Here is a 26,158-nt window from a genome sequence, read left to right as displayed (position 1 = left end):
GCTTACTCTCAACTGGCCACACTGACTAGCCACTTTTTTCTTTGTGTAATTTTTTGTAGTGAAAATCAGTAGAGTTTAAAGAAGAGTTTATCGGCCAAACAAAGCGAACCACAAGCGTTTCCAATGTCGGAGAACAAGCAAGAGACCTTGACCAGTTTTCAGGTAATGCTCTTCATAGATCTCCCCCGAAATCACCCTCAATTTCGCTGCGCACATTGCGATGCGTGTGCGTTTTTGGTGTATGGGTGACTTTGGCAGATAGCTCCAATATCGAACTATATGGTACTAAATGGTTTTTATGCTCATCCGCAGAGCATTACGGGCATCGACGATGTGGGCGAGGCCTTTTCCCACTTGGAGGCCGCTGACTGGAACCTGGTGGTGAGTGTGCAGATTCTTTGTTCAGTTGCTCTGTTTTGAATCCCCCAACTCCGCAAATGCCTTGTCATAACACTACGTTGTCTCTTTGTAGGAGGCTCTGAGTCGGGTGATCCCGCACGAGGATGCGCCGCTGACCAGTCCCCATCCTATCCTATTGCCAGAGCAACCGGTCAGGAATCCCGTAGAGAGCACGAACGGCTTCCGTCCGCCTGGCTATGATGAGATGCCCGGGACCTCGAACGCGTCCGCTTTCTTTGCGGCCGCCCTGCAAAACCAGAACCAAAACCTAAACCTAAATCAGCCGCACATCCAGCAAAGATTTCCAAGTGAGTTGAACATGATAGCGCCGCTTTTGTCCCTTGACTTGAAACGTATCTACTATAGCGTCACAATTGCTAGCCCAGCTGACGTCCAGTATCAACCTGGACCCCGCGTCCAGCCAAAACAACAACCAGAACGTGATCACCTTCAACATCCACTTTAACCAGCAACTCTACCAGCTCCGTTTACCATCGGAGGCCACAGTTGGTAAGGATTTCTACTGGATCTTGATCTCGCGCCGCCTGAGTCAACTAACCATTACATTTCTCTATTAGAACAACTTAAACGAAAAATTTTTGCCGAGACAAGTGTGCCTGTGTGCAGGCAAGCCATTCGCGGCTGGCCACCCTCCAAAGCCAGCGATGCACAGCAGCTGGGCACGCGTTTATGCAACCTAGATCTCTCCCCGGAGAACGAACTGATCCTGGTGGACCTCACCGAGGACGGTTTCATGGACACCGAACAGTGAGTCCGCTCGAAAATACTCCTCAAAACATTGTACTCACAAATCTTGTATAGGGATGAAGTGGCGCAGCGCGTGGACAAGGACTTCACCATTTTCATACAGTTCGAATCGGACCCGCCACTCACTCTTAGCCTGCCAGGACGTATGACAGTGCAAGAGGTAAAGATGAACGTGTTCGACATCAAGAGCATACCAGTGCGCCACCAGGAGTGGACCGGCTGGCCCAACGGTTGTGACAATGACACCACTCTGGCGGTACGTCGATATCAGTAATGTCTGATGCTAGCTTAATCCTATCTGTTGCTGCAAACCCTTTAGCAATCTGGCATTGGGCTGTCGCATAGATTCGCTGTTCGCAGCACGGAGCGTACAGCGCCAACAAATTCCAACCAGCACAACGCATTCGATGTGGTGACCGTGGACAGTGAGAGCTCGACAGATGAGTTCGAGGATGCCACAGACTTTAACAACGCCGAGTACATATTCACTGACTCGCCACCCGCTCAGCCCCCCAACAGACACTTAAGTATGCATTATAAATACCTTCTATCTAATGCAGTAGGTAAAGTTATTTACTTTTCCAGTTCCAAACGACACGGATGATGAGATAAGTGGCTCCACGCAGTTTGTCGAGAACTACAAGGCGCGTTATGGCGAGCCCTGTCCCGAATTTTTTGTGGGCAGCCTTGAAAACGCCAAGCAGCTGGCCTGCCTTCGATCCGCCAAGGAGGTAAATTTTGACTAATTGCTCTTATAAATTATATTACCAACTGGCATGTGATTTTAGCGCAAGCTGTTGGCCATTTACTTGCATCACGGCAAGAGCATTCTCATCAACGTTTTCTGTGATCAACTGATGAAACATGAGAGCATTATCCAAACTTTCAAAGAGAAGTTCGTTTTATATGGCTGGGATATGACCTACGAGAGCAACAAGGACATGTGAGCCGTTATTGGTGTATTTCTAGCTTACTTTATTGACAAGTTATATGTGCTGCAGGTTTCTCTCCTCGTTGACGGCCTGCGTTAGCAGCAACGCCTCTCTGACGGCCAGAAACATTAAATTGGACAAGCTGCCAGCCATTATGTTGGTGGGAAAAAGCCGCCAGCTGGGCAGCAATTGCGAAGTTTTATCTGTGATTCATGGTATGCCCACTGAAATCTTTTAAAAAATATTGCTTATGTATTACAATTCCATACTTTACAGGTAACATTGGTCTGGATGACTTGCTTTCGAGGCTCATTGAAACCTGCGAAATGTTTGAAGAGCAGCTGCAGGTGGAAATACGGCAAGAGGACGAACGCGCTGCCCGTGATCAGGTGAAGGCAGAGCAGGACATGGCCTATCAGGAAACTTTGCAAGCCGACATGGCTAAGGATGCGGCAAAGCGGCAGAAGGAGGCTGCCCAATTGGCCGAGCGAAAACGAATGGAGTCCGAGCGGGCCGAAGAAGATGCTAGACGCGAGTCCATTAGATTAGTTGTATGTTCATGTTGCTTTTCTTTCTGCGTGATAAACCGCTTATAAATACACATTTCGCCCAGGCTCAACAATCCCTACCTCAGGAGCCGTCCGAACAGGAAACGGGGACTTCAAAGATTCGAGTGCGTAAGCCCACTGGTGATTTCCTGGAGCGGCGCTTCTTCACCAACAACAACCTACAGGTAGGTGCTACCAAGCCACACTTGAATTGCCTGTTGACTGTTCTCTGTTTGACCAGGATCTGCTCAACTTTGTGACGGCCAATGGTTTCCTCATCGAGGAGTACAAACTAATCAGCAGCTGGCCGCGGCGGGATCTCACGGCCATCGAGAGTAGCCAAACATTGGAGTCGCTCAAGCTGTATCCGCAGGAAACGGTCATCCTGGAGGAGCGATGATTCCGCTCGTAGTAACTTTAAGGCCGTTTCGTTCGATTGGATTTAGTTTTTGCATTAATATCTGAAAATTGTAGATCTACCTATAATTTACGTACTTTAATTAAGCGGAGCAAGAAGCAAAAAGTTTACGAAAGCATACACACCACATACATACATATATCCCTATATCTAAAGATAATGATCATTTCTAGCTGCAATTAAGAGTCAAGGTTTTATACAAATCCATACTAAACATAGGATAATCCAACGCAATCCGATCGATCAGCACTCACCAGCACCAGATACTACCGGCAAAACATATATGCATGTAGTGCAGCAGATAGAAATTGAGCATAGCAGCAAAGAAGAGAAAGAAAGTACTGCATTTATGTTGGCTTGTTTTATTTTATTAATAATAAATTATATAACATGTACTGAACGCTCCGCCCCAGGTTACACATGCGCCTAATTACACTTAACAACACAAAGCTGAATGGGAAACGGATGGGGATTTGGGTGGTGGGCAGGGCAGAGCCATGGGCGGAAGGGGTTAAACAATGAGCACACAAAACTGACACGAGTATTGGAAGGGGACAGGTTACAGGACATCCGAATTAGGCGGCCTAGGACTTTCCCAGGAATTGTTCGATGGGCGCCAGCACCACCAGCAGGATCAGGACCGCCACGAAGAGAAACAGCACCACGCCGTAAACTCCAAGCAATCCCTTGCGCATGCCCGCATACTGAAATTGGGAAGTCACAGGATGAAGAATATGGACAATATAGATCACTACTTACCGGCGCATCCATCTTCCGCTCCATGCTCATGCCATTCCGCATGGCGTGCTGCTGATGATGGGACATGTCGCCCATTTGGAAGGTGTTCGCCCGCTGGCTGAGATGACGCTCCGAGGCCATGCCGCCAATCTGCCAATGATTCAAACACAAGCCGATCTACACATTAAGGGACGTAGCCACCAGTTCTCGAGCGGATGATGGGTGACAGATGAATTAGTATGGAATGAATGAACGTTTAGGGACACAACTAGAACCACTGTACAGGCAGGCAGGCGATGCTGGGTCTAATCTTTGTACACTTCGGGGTCACATGAGAGGGGAGAAACACCCAACCACTACGGAGCGGTTTACTTACGGAGAATATCAGGTGGACGAGCACATGCACCACCACGAAGCTGACCAGGATCCAGTCCATCCACTCGGGCAGCTCGGCCTTTGGTAGTTTTACAGAAAAGAAGATGGTAACAACTGCAAGAAAATTCGGGAATAAGACATATATATTTGGATGATCTCCGACTGCTGAACTCACTTCCCAGAATATGGGCCAGGTTACCGCCCAGCCAATGACCCCAGTTGAAGTATGGCCGCTTCTTGTCATTGGGACCCGGTCGGAAGAGAGCTCCAATGGGTTGAATGAAGCACAATATCACCGTGATCAGACCGATTATCGAATGAGCATGCCACACAGCCCGCTTCAGCTCCACCCAGATGAGCACGTAAGCGGCCACGGTGAGCGACCAGGTGGTGACCATGAGAAGGCGATGCCAGGCGAACCATTGATCCTTGCCACAGCTCTGGCTGCCCACCCACGTCTGCTTGAAGTAGCGCGCAAAGATGATGCCCAGCGAGGTGGTTCCAATCCATGCGGCAATCATGAAGGCACCATGGAGCTGGATGAGCAGCTTGCTAGATCCGCTCAAGTCTTGCACCTCCGCCAGATTGATCGGTTGTGCCGAGGGCAGCCGTCCAATGTCGTGGTAGCCCACGCTGTTCTCCTTAAGGCTGCTGCCGGATGCCACCAGCAGGTGGTACTTGCCATTGCGAAGATCAAAGGTGCGTCCCTGGACATTGGTCACTGCATCCCTTTGCACACGGCAGTAGATCACTCCGTCCACAATGGAGGCGTCCAGCAGACGGGCGGAGTTCTGGTTCTAAGAGAGACGTATCCATTAAGAGGTAAGTTCTGCATTCGATATGTGAGTCAAACTTACCACATTGGATCTCACTGCCGAGTAAGGAGAGGCCGAAGTCAAGGAGGAATAGAGGTTAACCCGGCCATTCTCTGGTACACACTCAGTAGTCAAGTCGTCACCCATCTTGGCGTCATCGGAAAGACCAACTGCCACGTAAGCAGCATTGGTTCCTAGAAACGGCGATGAAGATAAAGACCAATTTGGAGAAAAAAATATACGAATGACTCACCTTTGCCGGACTGAATCTCAAACTCGAAGACATCTCCCCGCACCGTGACCACAGTGATGGATGTACAGCTCTTCGTCGCCACACAACCGTCGGGGAATCCAAAGCAGTTCTTGCTCTGTCCACAGCCATTATAGATGGGATCCGTGGAAACGGCAACCACGTTGTTTGGCGCCACATAGCTGGGCGGCACATAGGGAGCACGGGTGGTGCCCGCAGGGGCAGATGGACTCAGTGTGGGCAGTGGTGGAGCAGCGGACAGATCGCGACGGACTATCTGAACGGGCTGAGAGGGCACGCCCACCCAGAATTCATTGTAGCTCTGGGCAATGGTGGCACTGTGATGGGTATACAAATGAAAGATAGAGTTGATCCCTGGCAATTAATTCCCCCGCTACTCACTTGAAGACCACCTCGCCGAGGAAGTCCACTGGCGATTGCCACTCCAGGATAACCTGCTGCTTGTTCCCGGCATTGCTATGCGTCGCTGAATTATTCACGGAGTTCTCGCAGTTCATTAGCTTAATGGTGCCATCGCGGGCGGGTCCAAATTGTCCGATGATCTGATGCGGTGGATTCCGATTGCGCGCCTGGATCATGTAGCCACCGAAGCTCAGGCCCGCCGGCACACCCGTCAGATCCACGCGAAGCGTCTGACCCTGGCCAAGTGTCGAGGAGGAGGTCTCCACGCTGAAGGGCGACACACTGTTCTGGGGCAGCACACTGCCGCCGGAGTGGAACGGCAGCATGGTGTCGCACACGGTTTCCGGAGCACCTTGCGGCAAACTCTGGCCCGGATCCGGCCAGATAGCCACCGCCAGCAGCGCCGTCACCAGCGTCGCCAGCCAACTCCGCATCGTCAGCGGCTGCATCATCTATGGAGGGAGCACCTGTCGTGGTACACAATGCCGCTTAGAGTTTTGATTTTCGCTATCGAATGGTAATTGAGTGATCAGTAGCGAACCGTGTCCCGACTTCCGTTCCCCTTTGCTTCCTCCTGACCCCACAGAGAAACCATATGTATACATATATGTATCTGTATATGTATGTAGCTATCTGAAACCCTCGTCAAACATTCGTCATTTCCATCTTCTGTCGTCTGTTTAATTACCATGGCATAAATAATTGCTTTCCCGCTTATCGGGGGCACGTTTTCAGCGAACCCGCAAACAAGTGAATTGCGAATCTATCTGTGCATCTACATATTTGATAACGATCGAAGTATCTACAGCTACTGAGTGGATGGCACTTCAAGTCCCAACGTTGGTTTCATGATGATATAAATGTTACATACTCTATAGGTAGCTCTCTTTTTGTGCAAGAAGTTATAATTTATATGTATCTTTGTGTAATTTCGCTTGTATTTAGGATTATAGTATAAAATACAATTAACCACAAACCTAAAAGTTGAAGTTAAGCAACCAAAACATATCTAAACTTCTCTTTATGTTAAGTTCTTCATTTGCTGAAAGTAATATTAACTAATTGGTTACTATTCATAATGCCCAGACTCCAAATCAAAATGCTGCCATTTAATTACGAATGCGACCGATTGTGGTCGAGATTGTGTTACCCCGATATGGATATAACATATTTGCCGCGGACGTATCGCTTAACACCGTTTAGCTTTCAGATTGCCCGGCCACTCGGCGCTTATCACTTGGGGAATATCGCTGGTCGTCAGGCATCGCTGCGTATGCGTAATATTCCACCTGACTGCAAATATATATTACGCATACGCCTATGGGTCGAGCTAATTACTCGCCAGCTGGGCTATAAATCAACGTTTATTGTACTTAAGCAAATCGGCACACTAGCTGGGATTTACGGGTTACGGGTGCCACTTTTATTCACACACTCGCAGGGTTAAGAAAACATTAACGAGGTCAGTTCCCCCGCGAGTCACAAGATGACTTTTGCTTTCGTTAAAACCAAGATCAAGATCAATGAGGAAGTGAGTGGGTAGAATATGTTATGGGCCTGGGACTTTCCCATGTGCGGTGGTGGGAATACAGACAACAGTGATTCATCGACAGCAGCATGGTTGCTTGTATCTGTATCTGTGCTGTATCTGTAAGTCATCTATATTTTTATCCCGCTTCGTGTCAAGAATTCGAATTGAACTTGAATTTGAAAGCGTTTACGATTGACCTTGGCGGGTTTTATAGCGCTTGTATCTCACAAATGCTGGCTTACTTGTTTTTATACATTTGCCTTTCTTTGAGGTGCCAGCTAAATGTTAATTAAAGCGCGGCTTTAGCTCGATACAGTCATTGTTTACAACAAATTTTGGCAGCTGGTTTTGGCTGAACCTCTGACCGCTTCGAAGTCTTTCAAGAACCGCACAATGGGTGTTCGCATTTGGTTAGACCTTGAAAGTCAAATATCAATACATTTGTGAGTGATTTATCTAAAAAAAAAAAAAACATTCACCCAGACCTTCGCGAAGGTATCGCTGCACATATCTACATCGTTGGGTAGATACATATATACACATGTATCTGGTAGTACGCAATACGTCTGTAGAAGGCGAAGTGAAAACCAAAAGAAATTTCACCTGCCGCCGTGGCACAAAAGTAACGATAAATGCTTTCCATTAAATTCTTGGCACATTAATAAGCGTTTCGCGCCATATAGCCATTGGCCTACCCATACGACTATAGCCCTATAACCACGACCCAACAACCAAACTCAACTGGAACTCGGCTTTTGTTTTCTGTGAACGTGGGACAAAACTGATTAGCGACTTTTCCGACAGCAACAATGAGCCATTATGTGGGCCCCCTTACCTCCATTGTAACTCCATTGTAAGGGGCATATATCACATATATATATATATATAGTATATAGTATATACTATACACAAGCTGGTCGTGCCCTTGCTAAAAAGCCAGTTTTAAAACTCGTACACAAAATAATCGCAATTTGAATGCTATCGGTGTGTAGACACTGCACGAAACATATCCACTTATACGTTTTTGACACACCAACTCTAATTGCTTCGATCAATGCGAATGATATGTAGATCGCCGCCATCAGAAAGGTAAACGACTGGGTAAAACCCACCTTCTTGGACTCGATGTCACTTAAGATCGGTTGTGCTGAATCACCCACTTCTAAAGTTGCGAAAAGCGATCATAATTGGCATATGCCTGTAAGTCGATAAGATTGAAATAGTTCTATATCTATTTGTTTGTTCGTCGTATCATCCATTGGACATGTTGGATTGACTATTTCTAGGTAGTTTGTGTAGCACACGCCAACTATTGGCTTTTGACCCCATCCAAATAGTTCAAAGGGGTTGGCGGAGTGACCAGGGGGATGGGTTCTGGTCAAGGTGGTCGCCCAATTTCCTTGCACCGCAACAATCTTGGCCGGACATCGCGTGCCAGAACCTGTGTAAACTGGGTTAACTACCTGGGCCTGTGGTGCGCAGTTCCAGGCAACCGAGTACTAGACCCTTCCACCCATTCGGTTGGCTTTTTGGAAAGGAAGCATGGATACTGAATTTTCAGGCTAGCTCTGTGCATACCGAATAGGATTGATCAACATTTGCACTTGGAACTTGAGTGGCATGTGTCAAAGACGGGGGCCTAAATTAATGTTTAACCAGGCGATAGACAACAGGTCGTACGACTATAGATCGATTTTAACTACTAATGGTTAGGAATAGTAATGAAATGTACCAGCTATAGCATAACCACCCATCATATGTCTATGTATTATTAGTAACCAATACAGTCCCTTACAGTAACTTCCCTCAAAACTAAGTGCAAATTAATTGATTGAGATCCGAACAGGTGTTCACTGTAAACTCTAAGTAGAATGCGTAAACTGTGCCACAGTCGCGGGGCCGAGAAAAAGGCCTTAACGACTCGAATATTGATTCGATGTATTCACATCAAATGCCCATTAGATGACATCACATCGCGCACAGATCGAGGAAATCGCCTCGCCAAGTGGGGTCCAAAAACAAAAACTGTACCAAACCGTACTGTCTGCCGTCATTAGTTGAGCGACACTTATGCATGGAAGTGCATTTGTGGAAAGTGACAGTCGCCGCTGATTAATCAGCCATCGAATTGCGCAAGCCACTGAGCTCGTGGCCGCGAGTGTGCCAATTCCTATAAAGGGACCAGGGCACGTCCCGAGATAAACCCGAATAAGTTGGTTAACATTGTTGCGACTTGTTTACATCACCATCAACTTTGCGCAGGCGCGACGCTTGACATCACTCACTAGCTTTTGTTTCTATTTTCGAGTGCCTAATTAATTTATTATTATTAGCCATTGTGATCGTTACTAGAAGACTTGCAGTGCGTCTTGCCATTGAAATGTTGTGTGCGAAAAAGAAAGATAAATCTATGCAAGCGTTGAATTGATTGAGTGCGGGGAGGGGGCGGGGCGGAGGTAGGGGTTTGTGTGATCTCAGCATCATTAACATTTCTGAAACCGGTTTCACTGTACATGCGACACAGTTCAAGTGGATTGGATACAAAAACACAGCAGTAACTTTGGAATTTTTATGTGCTAATTAGGGGATCGGTGTCAGATTTGATCCAACGTTCATCCCATTGACATTGCCCAAAAACCACAACAAAGTTAAGATTGCGCTTCAGGCTGAACTTGATGTGTGGCCTGTTGCACGCTGCATGTTGCAAGCGCGGCATGTGGCTCTTATTGGCCATGGGCACACCTGCACGCCCAGTAGAACGCGAACGCGAACGCCGTCGCCATTCATCGCGAATAACTCAAAACCCGTTTGTCAAAGCACGCACTAACCTAAAATCGCCGTCAACAATATTCGAAAAACACTCCGAGCTGCGTTAGCTCCGTACTTCTTGTCCAATCAACAGAGTGGATATGGCAAACCGAACGCAACGAAATGCCGCCAACGACTGAAAAGTCCGCGGAGAGCGCTCGAAAAGTGCTGTGAAGCATTTGAAATGGGTTTTCAGTCGTGTATCGATAGTAAGCCAAACCGCCGATACCGCCAACTACTGAGCTTTTTGGTTTTAAGTCAGCGAAACTGGTTTTCAAAATCATTTTGATAACAACATTTAAAGAAGGCGGGAGGTGGGAGGTTTATTCTTTAACGCTAACATCCATTGTGAAATCTTAAGCATTGCAACATCTAAGGGTCTGCGCTTTTGGGCTTTATACTAAAAAAGATACATTGAAATATCGGTTCATTGAAGTTCCTAAATAATTTTTATAATTATAAGCAATTTTGATCTGCGCATTTCGGACCAAGCATTTCAATGAAATATTAAATGCAATATAATGCAATATCAATGGTTTGTTCAAACATATTCTGTAAGAATTTCAGCAAATTTATGTAAGACATGTTTCTTTCATTGCTTACACACATTTAAATTTCCCGCGTTGCCGTAACATTTGCGGAAAATTGTTGCCAGCCCTGTTATTGGATTTTACACAATCTCACAAACGGTCACATAATCGGCTGACAATTGGAAAATTGGAGAAAAAATTTACTTTGACCCGAATAATGTGCTTAAAGTTATTTGTTTTTACGGCCCTTCTGGCCATTGTCAGCTGTGAGGTTATCATTGGCCAGGACGAACTGGTGGACGAGGTGTCTGGCCTGTACACCATCGAAGGACGCGTCTCCCCGCCAGATTCCATTTTTCCACCCACTCAAGGAGGCGGACGAAGTGCTCCGGTGAACAAGAATGCGCCGAAGTGGCACACGGAGATCACGCTGTCCATCAACGACGGCGAATTTAAGGGATTCGTCCGCGAGGATGGGCAGTTCATGATCAGCGGAGTGCCATCCGGCAGCTATATCCTGGATGTCCACCACCCGGATGTGTTCTATGAGCCGGTCAGTTAAGGAAATCCTTTCAAGATGATGCCAGAATCACTAAACATTTCTTCAATTGCAGGTGCGCGTCGAGATCAATCCCAAGGGAAAGTTCCGCGCCCGCAAAGTGAACTTTGTGCAGCCCGCCCAAATTATGCAGGTGGCATATCCACTGCGCGTGAAGCCACTGGTGCCCTTTAAATACTTCCAGACCAGAGAGCAGTGGAAGGTGCATCATTATGTTGCCTCCAACGGAAGAATCACAAAACTAACTTTTGCTCTTGACCCACACAGATCACCGACTTCCTGTTCAGCCCCATGGTCCTGATGATGGTGCTGCCTCTGCTCCTTATGCTGGTGCTGCCCAAGATGATCAACGATCCCGAGACAAAGAAGGAGATCGACAATCTGCAGTTCCCCAAGGTAAGCCGTGAGGATCACGTATAGCACTTTGGTATTATATAAAGCATGCTCTCCACAGATGGGCAACGATATGCCCGAGATCAGCGAAATGCTGACTTCGCTGCTAACGGGCAAGCAGCCCGAGCCCAAGGAGAAGAAGCCTGCTCCGGCCGTCAGGCAGGCGAAGAAGCGCAAGGACCAGTAGTAGTTGGCCACCAGATAGCTTTTAGTATTAAGCCTAATTGGAGCGATTAAATAGTAAATTTTCATTATAAGACTTTGCCGCTTTATTTAAGAAATCCTACTATTTGCGGCCGCTTGAGTCCGACGCGCTCCTGCTCCAGATTTAGCATTTTAGTGAGCAGCCGGTCCAGGTGCTCACCAATGGCCAGGCCCAGCTCCAGGCAGTTGCGCATGGTGTCCCGGTGCATGGCCCCGCCGCCGGTCAAGTGTGTACCGGAGAGGAATGCCTGTCCATTCCGCATGGAAACTGACACAACCATGCTCACTGTGCTGCAGACCTCCTCCTCCGCCGAAGGATCCACTAGGACATAGTCACCGATCTTGCAAACTGTGACCAACAGCGGAACCGTCTCAATGCCGATGCGTGTGCAGTCATAAGGATTGTCCGATATGATGAGGTCTGTGATGCCGGCATCCAACATGGTGGCCGTCACCCGGGGCAACTTTGTATTGAACAGAGCCGCTTTGGCGGCCAGCGACACTGCGTCGTGCAGATTGCCGCCACACTCCAGAATCTGCAAGCACAGGCATTAGCATTTTGTGAATTCTTAGGTATTACTAGAGTCTAACCAAGATGTCTATGTACAGCTTCCAGCACTGCTGACCCGGAATGAGGCACAACGTGCGGTAGTTGAAGGCCAATGGCGATTCGTAGGCGTTCTTTAGGGAGAGAATAAGTTCTTGGGCCAGATCCGAACCCCCGCGTCCCTCAAACTCCGGGGTGGCATTAGCAGAGCTGAAATGTATGTGTTATGGCATATTCTTCGAACTTTAGTTGCATCATTACCAATCCACAAAGAACTCCAGTTTACCAAACTCGGGCGTCAGCGGGTTGGGTACATCAATCTCGGTTTTCACGCCCACCAGTATGTCTGTGTTCGCCAGCCGAAGGCGGGCGGATCCACTGGCATTGCTAACCAGTCCGGTTTCCAGGTCCATGGGTCGGTAATCCCGTCGAGAACGTCCATCGCAACGAAAGTCATCCTGGAAACGCATCGATTAAGGAACAGTCTATATTTCTTGCATATCCTTTCAACACACCTCCACGCCGTGTAGAATATATGTTTTTTCAGCTTCGCTCAGTGCAACGTATGCCATTTTTAACTTAATTTAAGAAAACAAATATTCAAAACAAATTCAACATGTGCAATGAACCCACATCGATGCTATCGATATACCGCATACCAGGGAGAACCAGGACTATCGGCATTTCGATTTTACTCTATACTACAATTCAGTGCGAAAGGTGTATATTTTTTATTCGGAGCACAGTCATTTCCCATCGCCATCTGGTAACACTTATCCAAAACAAGCCAGTCATTTCGTGTTCGTGCGGCTTTTCAACCAAACATCAATTATAAATTGAATTGTAACAAATTTAAAGATCAAAATGCAACCCGACTTTGATTTCACCGACACACCGGTCAGCACTGGTGTAAGTATGAAAAGCATCAACCACATAACTGCGTACTAAGAGCTCAATCCAACCTATTTGCAGACCACCATTATGGCCGTGGAGTTCGATGGCGGAGTGGTCATTGGAGCCGATTCGCGCACCAGCTCGGGTGCCTATGTGGCCAACCGGGTCACCGACAAGCTGACCCGCATCACGGACAAAGTGTACTGCTGCCGCAGTGGATCGGCCGCCGACACCCAGGCCATTGCCGACATTGTGGCCTACTCGCTGAACTATCACGAGAACCAGACCAACAAGGATGCTCTGGTGTTCGAGGCCGCCTCAGAGTTCCGTAACTACTGCTACAGCTACCGCGAGTCCCTGCTCGCCGGCATCATTGTGGCTGGTTGGGATGAGCAGCGCGGCGGCCAGGTGTACAGCATCCCGTTGGGCGGCATGCTGACCCGCGAGGCCTGCACCATCGGCGGTTCGGGATCCAGTTTTATCTACGGATTTGTTAGGGAGCACTACCGCCCCAATATGGCGCTGGAGGATTGCGTTACATTCGTCAAGAAGGGTGGGTAATCCCAAAAAACAAAAGCGGCTTCCCTTAAAACTAATCCCATTTAAACCTCCTCCAACAGCTGTCCAGCACGCTATTTACCACGACGGCAGCTCTGGTGGTGTGGTGCGCATTGGCATCATCACCAAGGATGGCATCGAGCGCCGCATCTTCTACAACACGGAATCGGGCGCATCGGCTGTTTCCAGCACTCCCAGCTTCATTTCCTCAGAATAAATAGTATACCTACCCAAATAAGATCGACGGAGAAAGAGTTGCAAACTCGTCTCATGGTAATAAACCTGGTTTTTGTAATATGGATACTTTAATTTGTATTTTGGCTCTTATGGCAGTACAAAAGTTAGGTCTAGGGGCTAAAATGGTAATAAATAATCGAAAACCTAAGCGTAAGATGCAGTCATAAAGATAGTGCTGTTCCTGACACTGGTCCTTCCTCACAACTCAGATAACTACTGCGGCGAGAGTGGAATGTTCCCCACAGGGAAGTCATTCCATCGCCTATCACATGACAGTCAATACCGATATCCATCCCTCGCTTAAACTCTAATCCAGTCAAGTAGTGACCAGAGATTTAGGAGTTGAGTTTGGCCACTTCAGCTGCGTCTATAGACTGCGTCTCCATGGACTTGTTGGTGGCACATCGCTGCCTGCGGTGGCGGTACAATATCTCCGGTGTCCAAACAAGAACCACCACGAGCAGAATAGCTCCTTGAGCATACAGGCATATTAGGTAGGAGTCGGCGTAGTCCCGCACCCATCCCAGCAGCTGACCCACTGTGATTACAATAACGCCCTTGGACATCATGCTCAGTCCCAGGCCGCCGGCCAGTTTTTCCGAGCGGCAATGCGCGGATATGGTGAGATTGTTGTTGATTACAGTGGCTGATTTCATCATGCCTGTCAACACAGACATGGTGATGATGACGGGCAGCGCTTGATTCTCGGCAAGCACACAACGGGCGACAAAGAGTCCAACAATGCCGAACAGGAACACAACACGATAGGGGATTCTAAGGTGATCTGTGACGATGGGCAGCAGCAAACGGCACACAATGTCGGCGCCAGCGACAAGGGACATGCAGAAGGCCACCATTTGGCTGTTAAGCTGTGCTGTTTGTCCAAGAAAACCAGGAAAAATCATCGTGAAGTTTATGGTGGCCGTATAAACTAGAGCCATGCCCACAATGATGCTCCAGAACACTAAATCTTTGAGCAGCTCCAGATCCATTGCCTGTACCAGCCGCTGTCCCATTCGGCTGCACAGAGTATCCACATTTTGCGGGCTACGCTCGATCTTGCTTTGGTTAGTAGGAACAACCACTACTTGCAGGGGACTAGTCTTCTCGCCATCGGCCTCGGTCAGGAGTCGAATGTGTTTGCGGTTGTTGTGCTTGGCAGGTTGGTTTAGCGGTTTCAGGAAGGCAGCACCAAAAAGCTGTAAAGTACTCAGGCTGTAAGCATTGGGTCAACATAATATTATATTCTTAACTTACCCCAAATAGTGATAGGGTAGACATGGATAGGACTGCGTAGCGAAAGCCGTGGTTATCCAAGAGGTACCGCACTAGGTGAGGGATAAGCACCTGGCCAAGGCCAGCACCTGCCAATGAGACACCCACAGCCCGTCCTCGTTTAGTGGTGAAGTACGAGTTAATGGCCATGAATGTGGAGGGCGAGATGAGGCCCAGTCCAAAACCCACGAAGAAACTGTAGCCCAGAATGAAGTGCCAGCTTTCAGTGGCAAAGGCGCACAGAGCCAGGCCCAGGGCGACTAGGATGCAGCCTGTAGCGGCTACATTTCGGGGCTTAAAGCTCTTGATCGCGGGACCAATGAAGAGGCCAGAGAAATTGAGAGCTAGGCTGTTTAGATTCGTGATCAGGGCCGCCGTAAAAGTGTCCTCTTGCATTTTCTGCAGCTCACCCACAAAGAGCTGGCCGAACACTGACAAAATGGATTGGTTGGTCATCTGGATGCCGGCATATGCAATAAATATGTTTAGTTTTGGGTATTCATTTCAAGAGTATTGAACAACACTCACATTAATCAAGGCCACGGCGGCCACCACAATCCATCCGTAGCCACCATCGGGGACAACGCGACTCGATTGCACATCCATGACTGTGCTCTGCGGGTTTCTCGTCGAGATTAAGCTGGCTAAAAATATGTAAACAGCGATAAGTGGACTGTTATTAAAACGTCTGGATTTGTTTATGGCGTCTAAAGACAGGTGTAAAAGTGCGTTCCGATAAGCCTGGCGAAATGGCATTTACCCAGCGGAGACGAGGTGAACGGCTCGTCTCAGAGATTAGCCCAAACTGCGTGGCCATTTCGTAAGCAACGTTTTAACAAATTAAGGCGAATTAAAGCCTAAATTAAAATAAATTAATCCCAAAGTCACAAAACTTTGAATCAGTATGACCTCTCTGCGAATGCCATAAAATGTATATTCTGAACTATTGCGCACTTCTAGAGACTGCGAATGCACCTTCTTATTAAGTGCGAAACTGTCAGTACAGATACATTTAATAAAATATTTAGGGTTTACTTTTCCAGATAGTGCTTATCTAAGCGTGGTTATTATATGCAAATGAAAACAAATAAATCCAAGTTGTTAATTCAAAAACACGACTATGGTCTCACTATTCTGGCGCCGGTTATCGATAGCCGCTAGCGATGACAGTAATCAGCTGTGCTTTGCCCTGTTTTTATTTGTAAAATAACACGCATTTTAAATAATTTTATTTGTATATTTTCGCGCGTCTCTCTCACAAATGCCTTGTTTCCTGTGCACTCAGAGTGTGGATGACGCGGTGGGCAATATAGAGTTTGCCTCGGAGGAAGCCGATTCACTGGGCCTGCGGTGCATCATCGAGAAACACTTCTGGCTCCAGGTAAACAAACAAATCTAACCTGTATTATTATTATTATTGTTATTGAAGAGTGACCTTTTTTCAGATCCCTGCCTCAGGAGCCGGCTATGTGTGCGGCCCCTGCTGGGAACAGCTTCTGCTCTTTCACAACTTTTACCTCAATGTGGAACAAGCCCACAAAGCGCTGGAGCAAACTGTTTTGAAGGAGACATCTCCGCCAGAAGTGGTTGCTTCCGCTCTAGAAGAGCACATCGTGAAAAGCGAGCACGACGAGAGCGTAGCCGCTTCCGTCAAACGACGTCGTGGACGTCCTCGAAAAGTCGCTCAACAGGATGCACGCGAAGAGTTGAAGACCGTGCTGGAGCAAATCAATTTAAACGAAATAAAAATCGAGTTCCCCGAAGCTGACTTGACAATTGCCGATGTGCTTGAGGATCAGGAGGAGCAGGATTTCCTACCCGACGACTGCATCAGCAAGGAGGGAGCAGAGGAGCCAGGGGATTTGGAGAAAAAACCGCAGACGCTTAAGCGAAAGGTTAGCGAACGTTCAAGAGGTCGTAGACGTGTGCAATTTGCAGAACGGCCCAATACAAGCTGTCTGCCTAAAATACAGAAATCACAAGAGTTCAATGAATATATTCGCGAGCACTATAAAGTTCAGTGCCACATCTGTAACTTGCCAATGGAGGGCTTCTCCGAGATGCTGGCCCATGTAAGACGGGAGCACAAGCAGCGCGGCTATGCAATGTGTTGCAACCGAAAGTTCTTTAAGCGGGGCGTTCTGGTGGACCACTTGCGCCGCCACCAGGACCCTGAAACCTTTAAGTGCTCCATCTGCGAACGCGTGATGGGCCACCGTCGAAGTCTTGAGTTGCACATGCGCATGCATGAGATTAAGACGCGCGGACGACTATACCACTGCGAACAGTGCTCCAAGAGCTTCTACAGCGCCGTCGTCTATGAGCGCCACAAGCTGACTCACATTCCCCGAGAGCAGTGGCAGGTCAAGTGCACGCACTGCGAGAAAACGTGAGTGACCGAAAAATTTGCTCTTTCTCAGATTCTTACATTTGTATTGGTATTTTTCAGTTATCCCAGTCAGTATACGATGCAGCAACATGTTAAGCTGGTCCATTTGAATTTATATGCCAAGATCTGTGATGTGTGTGGAAAATCGATCAGAGGACGCGAAGCCTTGGCCAGGCACATGGAGGAGCACACGGGAGGGCCGCAGGCAGCAATCAAATGCCACTTGTGCGACTCAATGCTAACCACCAAATATGGACTGGCCCGCCACATAAAAATGATGCATACCGCTGAGAACCTGCAGCCGATGCAGTGCGAATTTTGTCTGAAGATTTCCCCCAGTCTACAGGCACACCAGCACCATATCAAGTACACCCACAATACGGCGCGTAGTCATCAGTGTCCGATGTGCGAAAAGGCCTTCAAGAGACCAAACGAACTAAAGGTAATTAGTGAAGTTAGTGATTGAAAAAAGCAATTGGTTTTGAACTGTTTTTGCAGGAACACATGACAACCCATACCGGCGAGGTTTTGTACACATGCCCACATTGCCCGCAGACCTTTAACTCAAATGCCAACATGCATGCGCACCGCAAGAAGGTGCACCGCAAGGAGTGGGAGGAGAACCGACACAAGCGACTGAATCGTCCTCGCAAATCAGACACCATAATCGCCGTCAGTGTACGCAAGACCACAGAGACCAGGCAGGATGGAGGAGGGATGGTAACTGCAGAAGCGATAGTAACTACCAGCAGCCCTCGAGCAGAATGCTAGCCCTAGGTGACCTTTTGACGCAATAAAAACCAAATGGGACACCTATTGTGATGATTGCAGCGGCGAGCGGGGTAAAAAACAAATTATGTGATTATTAATTGAAATCCCTGCGTCGATGGGATCAACCGGCTGAAACTGGTTTGTCCATCTGCCCCCCCGATCATCTCGAACTGGTAAAACGGACATCGGAGTTGGCGTTATCAGCGATTAAGGTCGAATCTGGTAATTCATAACACATATATGGTAGACGCATATAGCACATCGACGAACAACCCGGGATGCTTCAGCGGCTCAGGCAGACGGAGAAACCAGTTTGAGTCGGTTTGGAAAAGTGGATTCAATCCTTATCAGCGAATTGTCATTATCATGGTATCAGTTCAAAGGTATCATCAATCGGCGTGTGTGTTTGTACACATTCTAGTCTTCTGCGGAATCCTCAATCTGTGCCAAAGAAATGACTATGCAAGTTACGAAGTCTTGTTTTTCCATCTGTGGCAACATCTTATTTACCAATGGAATATTTGGAAAGTTTTGCAAGCCACACATGTTGCGACGCAAATCTGCCATGATCTATTGACCTTTTTTTTGCATCACCACTTTGTTGGCTGTGATTCCCATTGGTTTAAGTGATTCCCACTGATCTATGCCTTACTTATATTTATGAGTAGCTATTAAGTTAAATCAAGAAATGTAATCTTCTGACCCTAAGCGAACATTTTTGGGTGATTCCCTCACAAATCTATTCGTCTATATAATATGTTCCCTCTTTTGAAATAAGGTAAATGGCATTTATTTTGTTGCAAAATGAACGAAGGCCTTCTAAGAGTATCAAGCAATATTATTTGAACTCAAAGAAAACCTTTACTTAAAATCTAGTAACAAATATTGTATTCGACTGGTAATTTCGCAATGTTTTTGAAAGTCAAATATTATCTCACATCAAAATTAAGACACTCACTTGATGTAATTAGGTAGTATAAATAATCACAGTCAATGGAGCCAAATTGTTTGCCTTTGTTTAATTTCACACTATCACCGTGCCGGCTCGGTTCTTCTAGATTTAGATTTGATGCTTATCGCGAGACGAGCGAATCTTATTTAAACAATTTGCTACTCCAGACCCGCCTTATATTACGAGTAGTGGGCAGTGTTGCCAACATCTTTCATAGGATCTGCCCAGATGATAGTATTTTTCTTTTTGATTTTTACAAATTCATTGTTTACTCTGCTCTCAGATGCACATGGCTATATAGAGTTTGCCTTGGAGGAATACTTTTGGCTTTTATGGGAAGTTCCCATGTTCATAATGTGGAATGAGCCCATACATTGCTGGAGATTGATCCTTATATCGGGCTACTTACAAATATACAAAACACTATCCTACATAGAAACTAATTTACAAGTTCTTTTTATACTTAAGCCCATCAGCTGCCCAACTAAAGGACCTCAAGATGAATTTATTTCGAGAATAAATGGTACTGACAGTGGCTTCATTAAATGATTGTGTCGAGAGAGAAAGAGCCGAGAGCCCTGTGCCTGTTACATGTTAACAAAATCTTCTATTTACTATTTTAGTAACGTACTGCAGGTGTTGGTCGAAATTACATAATGTTATGTCGCGAGACTTCATTTCGAAAACTAAGTTAGGCGCCAAACTATCGATAGGCAACTCAACAGTTGTTTTACCCACACAATCCGAACACTCAAGAAACGGCACTTTCTGCGCCACTGTCTGCACCCACCTCGCTCAGCTGTTTCACTTGTCTCTCTCGCACACATAATCGTGAACGTGTCAAGCGAAGGCTTTTGTTTTCGTTCCGCATTTTCCTTACTTTTGGCCATTTTCCGGACGAGATGGTTGACGATAGCACCCGAAAAACGTTGAGCAACATTCCCCTGCTGCAGATTCGCGCTGGTCCGCGCGAAAAGGATGTGTGGGTGCAGCGGCTCAAGGAGGAGTACCAAGCACTAATTAAGGTACATACATCCATATACAGATTGCGATGAAGTTGGGGTCCATGGAAATAGTAATGTTTATTTGTTTGCAGAATGTGGAGAACAACAAACAGTCCGGCAGCGACTGGTTCCGACTGGAATCCAACAAGGAGGGCACCAAGTGGTTCGGAAAGTGTTGGTACATGCACAACCTGTTAAAGTACGAGTTCGAGGTGGAGTTCGACATTCCAGTGACGTACCCAACCACTGCGCCCGAAATTGCCCTACCGGAACTTGACGGCAAGACAGCGAAGATGTACCGCGGAGGCAAGATCTGTCTGACGGATCACTTTAAGCCACTGTGGGCACGCAATGTTCCCAAGTTTGGAATCGCCCACGCTATGGCTCTGGGTGTAAGTACTCTAAATATACCACCGCCTTCGTTGGATCTTCTTCATTAATCCTTTGTTACAGCTTGCTCCCTGGCTGGCCGTGGAGATTCCGGATCTCATCGAGAAGGGAATCATTACGTACAAGGAAAAGTAGCTAACTCAACTAGATAAAATTACAGACAACAAAACAATGAACAAAGTTTGATACGAAAGTCAATTATCTTTGCGTTTATTAGTCAAAAGTCAAATTGGAAAAGATCATTCAGCGTTCCTCCATCGTCGCGTATCCTAGGTGTCTAAGTGGTAAGAATTTCATTTGGTTGATTCGGTTTGATCAGTGAGCTTGCTCCTCGTCATTCCCTTAGTTCATGTGGTTATGGTTATGGTTGTTGCGCTGTGATGACTGACGCCACGTATCCGACCAGATTGAGCTTGGCGAGGTAAAAGGATCGTACTGCGTGGGTAGGCTTTCGCCGGGTAGTGCAGCTCCAGTTCCAGATGTCGGTCCCGCTGAGACCGGTTGTTGTGCAAGGTTGTGCGTCTGACGTGCGCTCTGCTCCAGGCCTGGAGGAGGACGCATGACACCGATGCCGGCTGTGGCGTTGGGCCAGTTGGAGTATCCTAGTGGTGACCAGTTTGTGGCCCAGTTGCTCGGATCCATATTCGCCAGCAGCGAAATCTTCTCCTGCTGCCTTTGCTGAAACTCCAGTTTCTGGGGCTGCTGAAGAAGTAGTTGCTGTCGCATGACCAAGTCGCTCCGCTGTTCCCACTGCGGCTTTTCCCGCTCCCTTTGTTCGTAGATAGCTGTTCGAGTAGAAATACATTAGGGAGTTGTGAGCTTATAATCTTTATAGCGACTTACCATCTGGTGTTATGAAATCCACCTCGGTGTTGGCGAAAAGCGAATTACTGGCCGTAGCTGAAAGTGGCTCCCACAGCGATGTCACCATCGGCGGCGTGGCGTTCTTGCGGTTGTCTCCGATCGGTCCGAGATCACTCGAAGACGTCGCATGGTTCCAATCGAAACCATTATCCGTGGGCGCCATTTGAGGAGTCCGAAGCACATCCCGGAAGGAGACGCGACTGCTCGTCTCCCAAGGATTGCTGATGCATTTAAGCGCATCTGGCGACTCTGGCGGCGACGCGCTATTGGTGGTCTGCCCAAAATTCAACTTCTGGCGCTGTTTTCGCTCTGGCTTTCTGAATCCCACTCCAGCCCCCGTGCCGTTGGTCAACTTTTGATCCTTCGAGCGGCGTTCTCTTTCCCGTTCTCTGCCTGGTGTTTTTCCCATTTTCTTGGCCGATCCGTTCTGTTCCTTAAGCACACGCGGTTCTGGTTGCTTGTTGGGCTTGGGCGATATATTCTCCTGCTGTGGTGGACTCGATTTGGCCAACGACTTTTCTTGCTGCTCCACAACGGGGGTCGATGCTTCCGGCTTGGATTTGGTTGTCCCAAGGACCACTGCAGGTGTGGGTTTTACTTTCTTCTGGGGCCGAACCTGAACTGATATTGGAACACCTTGAGGCGATGGCGTCGAAGATTTCTTAACGGGCTTTGCCTCTGGCAAGGGGACAGGAGCAGCAGCAGGAGCACTAGCAGCAGGAGGGGTAACTGGAGTGCTTACCACTGTCTTTGGTTTGGCTTTTTGTAGATGCTTGCTTAGCGCATTCATGTCCATGCTCCATGGTGACCATGAAGACTTCGACTTTGACTTTGAATTCGTGGAATTCACTACTGTTCGCTTTCGCAGCTCCTTCAGTTGGCCATTTTTGACCTTCTGCTGTTGCTGCACAGTCTCTGCTTTAGCTGCTGCCTCCTCCGCCTGCAGTTTTACTATATTCCGTAAATTAAACGTAGGCTGCAAAGGACCCTTGTTTCTAGCCGCATCGTAGGCATTCTGTTGAACCATTATGGCTTTTGCATCAAAGACAGCCGCCACCAAGACCAGTCCAAAGCTGGCCAGTAGCACTATAAGAGCGGCGTTTTTTAGGGAGGATTCCCATCCAGGTCGAACCAAAAGCGAGGCACATAGTTCCACACTTTCCGCTGGCATTTGTGCTAGAAGCATATAGCTTATATCGTAGGTAAGGTTCGTTATCAGCGTAAGGGATCGTTTTACCCTCGAGGTAGTAAAGTCTGCGCTAAACGCTATCTCCACTTTTCTAGTTTCATTCTCGCCCAGATCGAATCCCGCGCAATCCATCACCTTAAAGCCGAAATCCTCACACGGCAGCGAGCCAATGAGGAAGCCCTCGATCCTTATTGGGATGACACCCGAGTTGCGGGCCGTAAAACTTCGAGTTACTACCACTGCTTCATTGCCAGACTGACAGCCCTGAAATTGATCGGTGGCCATCTCAAAGAGCAACGGCGAGGCGGCTCCCGGGCGCCGATTTCCAAAACGGAACTGCGACTGCACGGCACGAGCCTGTAGCCACACAGCCTCATACAGCGTAAGATTGCTTCTCACATGCAGCAGGGTACAGTACTTCTCCGGCAGCTGGGCACTGAAAGTGATGGGGATGGTTAAGCTGGCGCCTCCAGGCAACAGAATGGGATCCCCGGCTTCAGGCAGGGAAAAAACCGCTCTATCTGTCAGATAGCAACTTGTTGAGCTCACGTCAATGACTTCGTGGGGTAACGATAGCTGGGTACGTCGTGCAAAAGCCGGATCCGATAGAAAGTAATCGAGCAGGAGCGGACTCTGCGAAGGATTCGTCAGCGTTATCCACTGGCGCTGCACCTGGCCAACCTCAATAGCCGGAGTGGGCGGAATAGGCTGAAACTGCACCAGTTTCGGCCACTCAATCGTTATGGAAAAGTCCAACTCCAACGGCGGTAGCTCTTCGCTGTGCAGCGTGAGGGACATAGATGACAATTGGCGTCGCAACTGCCTAAAGAGTTCCGTGCGTTGTCTCAACTCCACTCCGTCATAGAGGAGATTATTGTTGATAACGCCACCATTGCCATTCCCTCCACCTGGGACGCTGGGGAAGATGGCTAGATCATTGGTGGACTCTCGTATATAGCAATTATTTCGACACACGGACGCAGGGTCAAAGTAAATGCGTCCAACCTTGGTCAGCGTTTGCGGAGCAATAGTAGTGCCCTTCGCATTAAAGTCCTTAAAGCGCAGTCCCACCGGAAGTGCAAATGATATACCCTTCACGTGCACCGGGTGTGTGAAGCTTGACCGGATGCTCAGCACGGCAGTGCACATTTTGCCAGGAAAGCAGTTCTTAAAGCTGAGCTGCTCCTGCTCAATCTCTAAGTGGCCCACAGAGGCTTCGAACTTAACGCGTACGCGAATCACTTCGTATGGCGTCCAGACCTTAAGGGTTCCAAACGTTGCATCCGCTTCGTACGTCTGAATGGCCACTTTAAATACGGCGCTCTCACCGGCACGAATCTCTCTGCATAAATGCCATCCCATAGTCTCGTTCTCGACTCTTACCGGATGTCCGATGGCCGTGGCGCGGCAACCCAGGAAGGTGCTTTGCGAGTAGACAGTTTTTGGATGCTTGAAGAACCAATTCGTTATTCTAACGGGCACTGGATTGTCGTTCCTCAGGATCACGAATCCGTCGCGCGACATCTCAGCGAATGGCACAGTTCCCAGATCTAGCTCCAGGTTATATGCCGCTTTCTCCAGCGTTTCCTGGCGAAAGTTAAGCACAATTGGCTGCGTGGAAACGTGTAAACGTCCACTGCATGATACCAATGGAAGTTTAAAGACCGTGACGTTCGTCTCAATCCTCAGAAAGGATTTAAACGCCACCTGGTCGTTTAGCAGGTTTAGGCGCAGGAGCTCAACAGATTCGCCCGGCTGAAGTAGTATCCTTGGATCGCCCACGAGGGCTACTTCCAAAATGGATTCATCAATGGGCTCTGTGAGACTTACGTTAAACAGAATGAGGGGCATTGCGAATTTGTTCCGCACCACCAGCGAGCGTTTTCTTTCCAGCGGTTCACCCTCGCCGCCTTCTGGCGAAGTGGTCACAAATCTGGTGGCATTCCTGTCGAAGGAGAGCCCTCCATGGAAGATTTCTGCTCGCACCAGCACTGTAAACGGCTGATCCGCACCAGGACTGGAACTGGACTGGTTACTGTTGATCACCAGCAGATCGTTGATGGTTTCGTCGCTTTCGAATAGGCTGGCATTCAACACTATACTTGTGTTGTTTGCGTCAAACGAAAGACCCGGTATGTGACGAAGGTAACTGCCGAAGAGTTGGCGGTTCTCGTCGTCCCGAACGTCCAGCTTGAACTGTAATGCATCCGGAGCATTTAAAGTGGCCACACGGCCAAAGTCTGCCAGTGGATTGCGGGCGTACGCAGAATGCCGTGGCAGGATCTCAAATTCGACAGGAATAACCAGGACGTTTTCCTGGCCGAGATCCAGTTCCTGTTCTGCGATCTTGATGCGTATGTAGGCGCTGTGATTGCCAGCTGTGCGGCCGTGAAAAGATATCCTAATGACCGGCTTTAAAGTGTGTGGCGGAATCTCCCACAGATTTTGTGGGCCCTCCGAGCCACCGCTGGGCAACTCTAATTGAAACTCGCCGCCGCTGCTGTATATCTAAAAGACATGGTTATGAGTATTATAACTAAAGATGTTGTTGATTAAACCCTACCTCAAGTATCTGCAGCGGCCGCTCGTGCGGGTTGTACATGTGAATCTCTGGCGTGAGTGTCGCATTCATGGGCGCTTTGATGCCCACCAATGGCTTTAGGCGGTACGGGCACTCACTGCCCTCGCCCTGTACCGCCAACTCGGCCTGGCCGAAGGAGGTGTGAATGAGAAGGTCGGCGGCAATGGCGCCCAGTTGCCGCGGTAGGAACACCACGTTGAAAGTGGTATTGCCTTGCGGCGGCACCTCTCTCGTGCCCAGGAAGCTGCTGTAGAACGCCGGACTTGGTCCGGCCACCGCGTTCAGCTGGAGCGTTCGATTGGAGTGCTGATTGAACAGTGTCACCGTCTGAGAACGCGCCTGGCCGACGGACCACGTTCCAAAGTCTAGACGGGACGGCACAAGCCGAAGGTCCCCCAAATCGTGGATTGGTGCCTCCTGCAACCCAAGGAAAGTCTCCTGCAGGACCTTTTCACCTTTGGCGCCCAAAGTGAGAAGGCAGATTAGGATGAGCAGGATGGGTTCTGCGAATATTCGCAAAAGCGGCCTCATCTGGACTTGTGTGGGCATGGCGTGCGTTCCCTTGATCCTGGGAAGCTGTGTGTGTGTGTGTTCGTGTTGGCGGCGATGGCGCTGCTCCTTGTAACCGACTTTCTGTCCAGCTGCTAATCTAAATTGGAGTTTCCTTGGTGCTGCGCTTTATTTATATTATCCAATATCGCTGGCCAAAAATTATTATCGCTATTCGGTGTGACCGCCGTGGAATAGATAAAACATACCATCCGGCACTCCGAAATACTAATCATATGATCATTTTAAAAATATACCATTAATGCA

The 26,158-nt window shown here is 48.1% G+C and overlaps 9 protein-coding genes across 12 annotated transcripts; 5 read left to right on the top strand and 4 right to left on the bottom strand.

Moving 5' to 3' along the window:
* The first annotated feature begins 73 nt into the window (after window positions 1-73).
* Window positions 74-3,460, top strand: LOC117137733 (FAS-associated factor 1). Of its 2 annotated transcripts, none has more exons than XM_033299313.1 (13): window positions 74-162; window positions 313-381; window positions 473-707; window positions 781-909; window positions 978-1,167; window positions 1,222-1,423; window positions 1,487-1,694; window positions 1,753-1,898; window positions 1,956-2,110; window positions 2,169-2,314; window positions 2,376-2,650; window positions 2,713-2,832; window positions 2,889-3,047. In XM_033299313.1, the coding sequence occupies exons 1-13, from the start codon at window positions 124-126 to the stop codon at window positions 3,045-3,047; spliced, it is 2,073 nt and encodes a 690-aa protein (XP_033155204.1). In that variant the 5' UTR covers window positions 74-123. The 2 variants fall into 2 exon arrangements, with proteins under 2 accessions (XP_033155204.1, XP_033155202.1); XM_033299311.1 differs by having other exon boundaries at window positions 124-162; window positions 766-909; window positions 2,889-3,460.
* Window positions 3,412-10,136, bottom strand: LOC117137734 (putative ferric-chelate reductase 1 homolog). Of its 2 annotated transcripts, none has more exons than XM_033299314.1 (8): window positions 10,026-10,136; window positions 5,646-6,133; window positions 5,247-5,581; window positions 5,036-5,187; window positions 4,354-4,975; window positions 4,180-4,292; window positions 3,825-3,980; window positions 3,412-3,769 (listed from the first exon to the last, which is right to left on the bottom strand). In XM_033299314.1, the coding sequence occupies exons 2-8, from the start codon at window positions 6,116-6,118 to the stop codon at window positions 3,650-3,652; spliced, it is 1,971 nt and encodes a 656-aa protein (XP_033155205.1). In that variant the 5' UTR covers window positions 6,119-6,133; window positions 10,026-10,136; the 3' UTR covers window positions 3,412-3,649. The 2 variants fall into 2 exon arrangements, with proteins under 2 accessions (XP_033155205.1, XP_033155206.1); XM_033299315.1 differs by having other exon boundaries at window positions 3,825-3,953.
* Window positions 10,137-10,684: 548 nt separating this feature from the next.
* On the top strand, window positions 10,685-11,744 carry LOC117137739 (ER membrane protein complex subunit 7 homolog). The gene is made up of 4 exons (XM_033299322.1): window positions 10,685-11,088; window positions 11,150-11,296; window positions 11,362-11,490; window positions 11,549-11,744. Exons 1-4 carry the CDS (start codon window positions 10,753-10,755, stop codon window positions 11,672-11,674), a joined length of 738 nt encoding a protein of 245 aa, XP_033155213.1. The 5' UTR covers window positions 10,685-10,752; the 3' UTR covers window positions 11,675-11,744.
* LOC117137737 (exosome complex exonuclease RRP42) lies at window positions 11,733-12,889 on the bottom strand. Its single transcript, XM_033299319.1, has 4 exons — window positions 12,754-12,889; window positions 12,500-12,696; window positions 12,283-12,448; window positions 11,733-12,227 (listed from the first exon to the last, which is right to left on the bottom strand). The coding sequence occupies exons 1-4, from the start codon at window positions 12,808-12,810 to the stop codon at window positions 11,757-11,759; spliced, it is 891 nt and encodes a 296-aa protein (XP_033155210.1). The 5' UTR covers window positions 12,811-12,889; the 3' UTR covers window positions 11,733-11,756.
* Window positions 12,890-13,002: 113 nt separating this feature from the next.
* LOC117137741 (proteasome subunit beta type-6) lies at window positions 13,003-13,999 on the top strand. Its single transcript, XM_033299324.1, has 3 exons — window positions 13,003-13,147; window positions 13,211-13,685; window positions 13,753-13,999. Exons 1-3 carry the CDS (start codon window positions 13,103-13,105, stop codon window positions 13,905-13,907), a joined length of 675 nt encoding a protein of 224 aa, XP_033155215.1. The 5' UTR covers window positions 13,003-13,102; the 3' UTR covers window positions 13,908-13,999.
* LOC117137736 (monocarboxylate transporter 12) lies at window positions 13,977-19,434 on the bottom strand. 2 transcript variants are annotated; one of them, XM_033299318.1, is made up of 4 exons: window positions 19,321-19,434; window positions 15,731-15,846; window positions 15,185-15,658; window positions 13,977-15,126 (listed from the first exon to the last, which is right to left on the bottom strand). In XM_033299318.1, the coding sequence occupies exons 2-4, from the start codon at window positions 15,806-15,808 to the stop codon at window positions 14,263-14,265; spliced, it is 1,416 nt and encodes a 471-aa protein (XP_033155209.1). In that variant the 5' UTR covers window positions 15,809-15,846; window positions 19,321-19,434; the 3' UTR covers window positions 13,977-14,262. The 2 variants fall into 2 exon arrangements, with proteins under 2 accessions (XP_033155209.1, XP_033155208.1); XM_033299317.1 differs by lacking the exon at window positions 19,321-19,434 and adding an exon at window positions 15,963-16,120.
* On the top strand, window positions 16,369-18,408 carry LOC117137735 (transcription factor grauzone). Its single transcript, XM_033299316.1, has 4 exons — window positions 16,369-16,583; window positions 16,648-17,591; window positions 17,652-18,033; window positions 18,090-18,408. The coding sequence occupies exons 1-4, from the start codon at window positions 16,464-16,466 to the stop codon at window positions 18,360-18,362; spliced, it is 1,719 nt and encodes a 572-aa protein (XP_033155207.1). The 5' UTR covers window positions 16,369-16,463; the 3' UTR covers window positions 18,363-18,408.
* Window positions 19,435-20,050: 616 nt separating the features above from the next.
* Window positions 20,051-20,906, top strand: LOC117137743 (ubiquitin-fold modifier-conjugating enzyme 1). Its single transcript, XM_033299326.1, has 3 exons — window positions 20,051-20,339; window positions 20,411-20,710; window positions 20,772-20,906. Exons 1-3 carry the CDS (start codon window positions 20,217-20,219, stop codon window positions 20,841-20,843), a joined length of 495 nt encoding a protein of 164 aa, XP_033155217.1. The 5' UTR covers window positions 20,051-20,216; the 3' UTR covers window positions 20,844-20,906.
* Window positions 20,890-26,102, bottom strand: LOC117137731 (transmembrane protein 131 homolog). The gene is made up of 3 exons (XM_033299307.1): window positions 25,325-26,102; window positions 21,552-25,269; window positions 20,890-21,493 (listed from the first exon to the last, which is right to left on the bottom strand). Exons 1-3 carry the CDS (start codon window positions 25,889-25,891, stop codon window positions 21,051-21,053), a joined length of 4,728 nt encoding a protein of 1,575 aa, XP_033155198.1. The 5' UTR covers window positions 25,892-26,102; the 3' UTR covers window positions 20,890-21,050.
* Window positions 26,103-26,158: the final 56 nt, after the last annotated feature.

Source organism: Drosophila mauritiana, chromosome 2R, assembly GCF_004382145.1.
Source record: "Drosophila mauritiana strain mau12 chromosome 2R, ASM438214v1, whole genome shotgun sequence".
NCBI classification, from domain to species: Eukaryota; Metazoa; Arthropoda; class Insecta; order Diptera; family Drosophilidae; genus Drosophila; species Drosophila mauritiana.
The sequence above is the reverse complement of the archived record's forward strand: the minus strand, read 5'-3'. Positions and strand labels throughout refer to the sequence as shown.

Excerpts from the sequence above, each read along its gene's own strand:
- LOC117137733 (XM_033299311.1), top strand. The coding sequence starts at position 124 with ATGTCGGAGAACAAGCAAGAGACCTTGACCAGTTTTCAG. Across the intron at positions 382-472 it reads CCGCTGACTGGAACCTGGTG|GAGGCTCTGAGTCGGGTGAT; the intron begins GTGAGTGTGCAG and ends GTCTCTTTGTAG. Across the intron at positions 708-765 it reads CATCCAGCAAAGATTTCCAA|CGTCACAATTGCTAGCCCAG; the intron begins GTGAGTTGAACA and ends TATCTACTATAG.
- LOC117137734 (XM_033299314.1), bottom strand. The coding sequence starts at position 6,118 with ATGATGCAGCCGCTGACGATGCGGAGTTGGCTGGCGACGCTGGTGACG. Across the intron at positions 4,976-5,035 it reads CGGCAGTGAGATCCAATGTG|AACCAGAACTCCGCCCGTCT; the intron begins GTAAGTTTGACT and ends CGTCTCTCTTAG. Across the intron at positions 3,981-4,179 it reads TCGTCCACCTGATATTCTCC|ATCGGCTTGTGTTTGAATCA; the intron begins GTAAGTAAACCG and ends CTTAATGTGTAG.
- LOC117137739 (XM_033299322.1), top strand. The coding sequence starts at position 10,753 with ATGTGCTTAAAGTTATTTGTTTTTACGGCCCTTCTGGCCATTGTCAGC. Across the intron at positions 11,089-11,149 it reads CGGATGTGTTCTATGAGCCG|GTGCGCGTCGAGATCAATCC; the intron begins GTCAGTTAAGGA and ends CTTCAATTGCAG. Across the intron at positions 11,297-11,361 it reads AGACCAGAGAGCAGTGGAAG|ATCACCGACTTCCTGTTCAG; the intron begins GTGCATCATTAT and ends TGACCCACACAG.
- LOC117137737 (XM_033299319.1), bottom strand. The coding sequence starts at position 12,810 with ATGGCATACGTTGCACTGAGCGAAGCTGAAAAAACATATATTCTACAC. Across the intron at positions 12,697-12,753 it reads ATATTCTACACGGCGTGGAG|GATGACTTTCGTTGCGATGG; the intron begins GTGTGTTGAAAG and ends ATGCGTTTCCAG. Across the intron at positions 12,228-12,282 it reads AGCTGTACATAGACATCTTG|ATTCTGGAGTGTGGCGGCAA; the intron begins GTTAGACTCTAG and ends CTGTGCTTGCAG.
- LOC117137741 (XM_033299324.1), top strand. The coding sequence starts at position 13,103 with ATGCAACCCGACTTTGATTTCACCGACACACCGGTCAGCACTGGT. Across the intron at positions 13,148-13,210 it reads ACACACCGGTCAGCACTGGT|ACCACCATTATGGCCGTGGA; the intron begins GTAAGTATGAAA and ends ACCTATTTGCAG. Across the intron at positions 13,686-13,752 it reads CGTTACATTCGTCAAGAAGG|CTGTCCAGCACGCTATTTAC; the intron begins GTGGGTAATCCC and ends CTCCTCCAACAG.
- LOC117137736 (XM_033299318.1), bottom strand. The coding sequence starts at position 15,808 with ATGGATGTGCAATCGAGTCGCGTTGTCCCCGATGGTGGCTACGGATGG. Across the intron at positions 15,659-15,730 it reads CCGCCGTGGCCTTGATTAAT|ATGACCAACCAATCCATTTT; the intron begins GTGAGTGTTGTT and ends GCCGGCATCCAG. Across the intron at positions 15,127-15,184 it reads CTACCCTATCACTATTTGGG|CTTTTTGGTGCTGCCTTCCT; the intron begins GTAAGTTAAGAA and ends AGTACTTTACAG.
- LOC117137735 (XM_033299316.1), top strand. The coding sequence starts at position 16,464 with ATGCCTTGTTTCCTGTGCACTCAGAGTGTGGATGACGCGGTGGGCAAT. Across the intron at positions 16,584-16,647 it reads AGAAACACTTCTGGCTCCAG|ATCCCTGCCTCAGGAGCCGG; the intron begins GTAAACAAACAA and ends ACCTTTTTTCAG. Across the intron at positions 18,034-18,089 it reads AGAGACCAAACGAACTAAAG|GAACACATGACAACCCATAC; the intron begins GTAATTAGTGAA and ends CTGTTTTTGCAG.
- LOC117137743 (XM_033299326.1), top strand. The coding sequence starts at position 20,217 with ATGGTTGACGATAGCACCCGAAAAACGTTGAGCAACATTCCCCTGCTG. Across the intron at positions 20,340-20,410 it reads AGTACCAAGCACTAATTAAG|AATGTGGAGAACAACAAACA; the intron begins GTACATACATCC and ends ATTTGTTTGCAG. Across the intron at positions 20,711-20,771 it reads CCCACGCTATGGCTCTGGGT|CTTGCTCCCTGGCTGGCCGT; the intron begins GTAAGTACTCTA and ends CCTTTGTTACAG.
- LOC117137731 (XM_033299307.1), bottom strand. The coding sequence starts at position 25,891 with ATGCCCACACAAGTCCAGATGAGGCCGCTTTTGCGAATATTCGCAGAA. Across the intron at positions 25,270-25,324 it reads GGCCGCTGCAGATACTTGAG|ATATACAGCAGCGGCGGCGA; the intron begins GTAGGGTTTAAT and ends CATGTCTTTTAG. Across the intron at positions 21,494-21,551 it reads GGATTTCATAACACCAGATG|CTATCTACGAACAAAGGGAG; the intron begins GTAAGTCGCTAT and ends CTACTCGAACAG.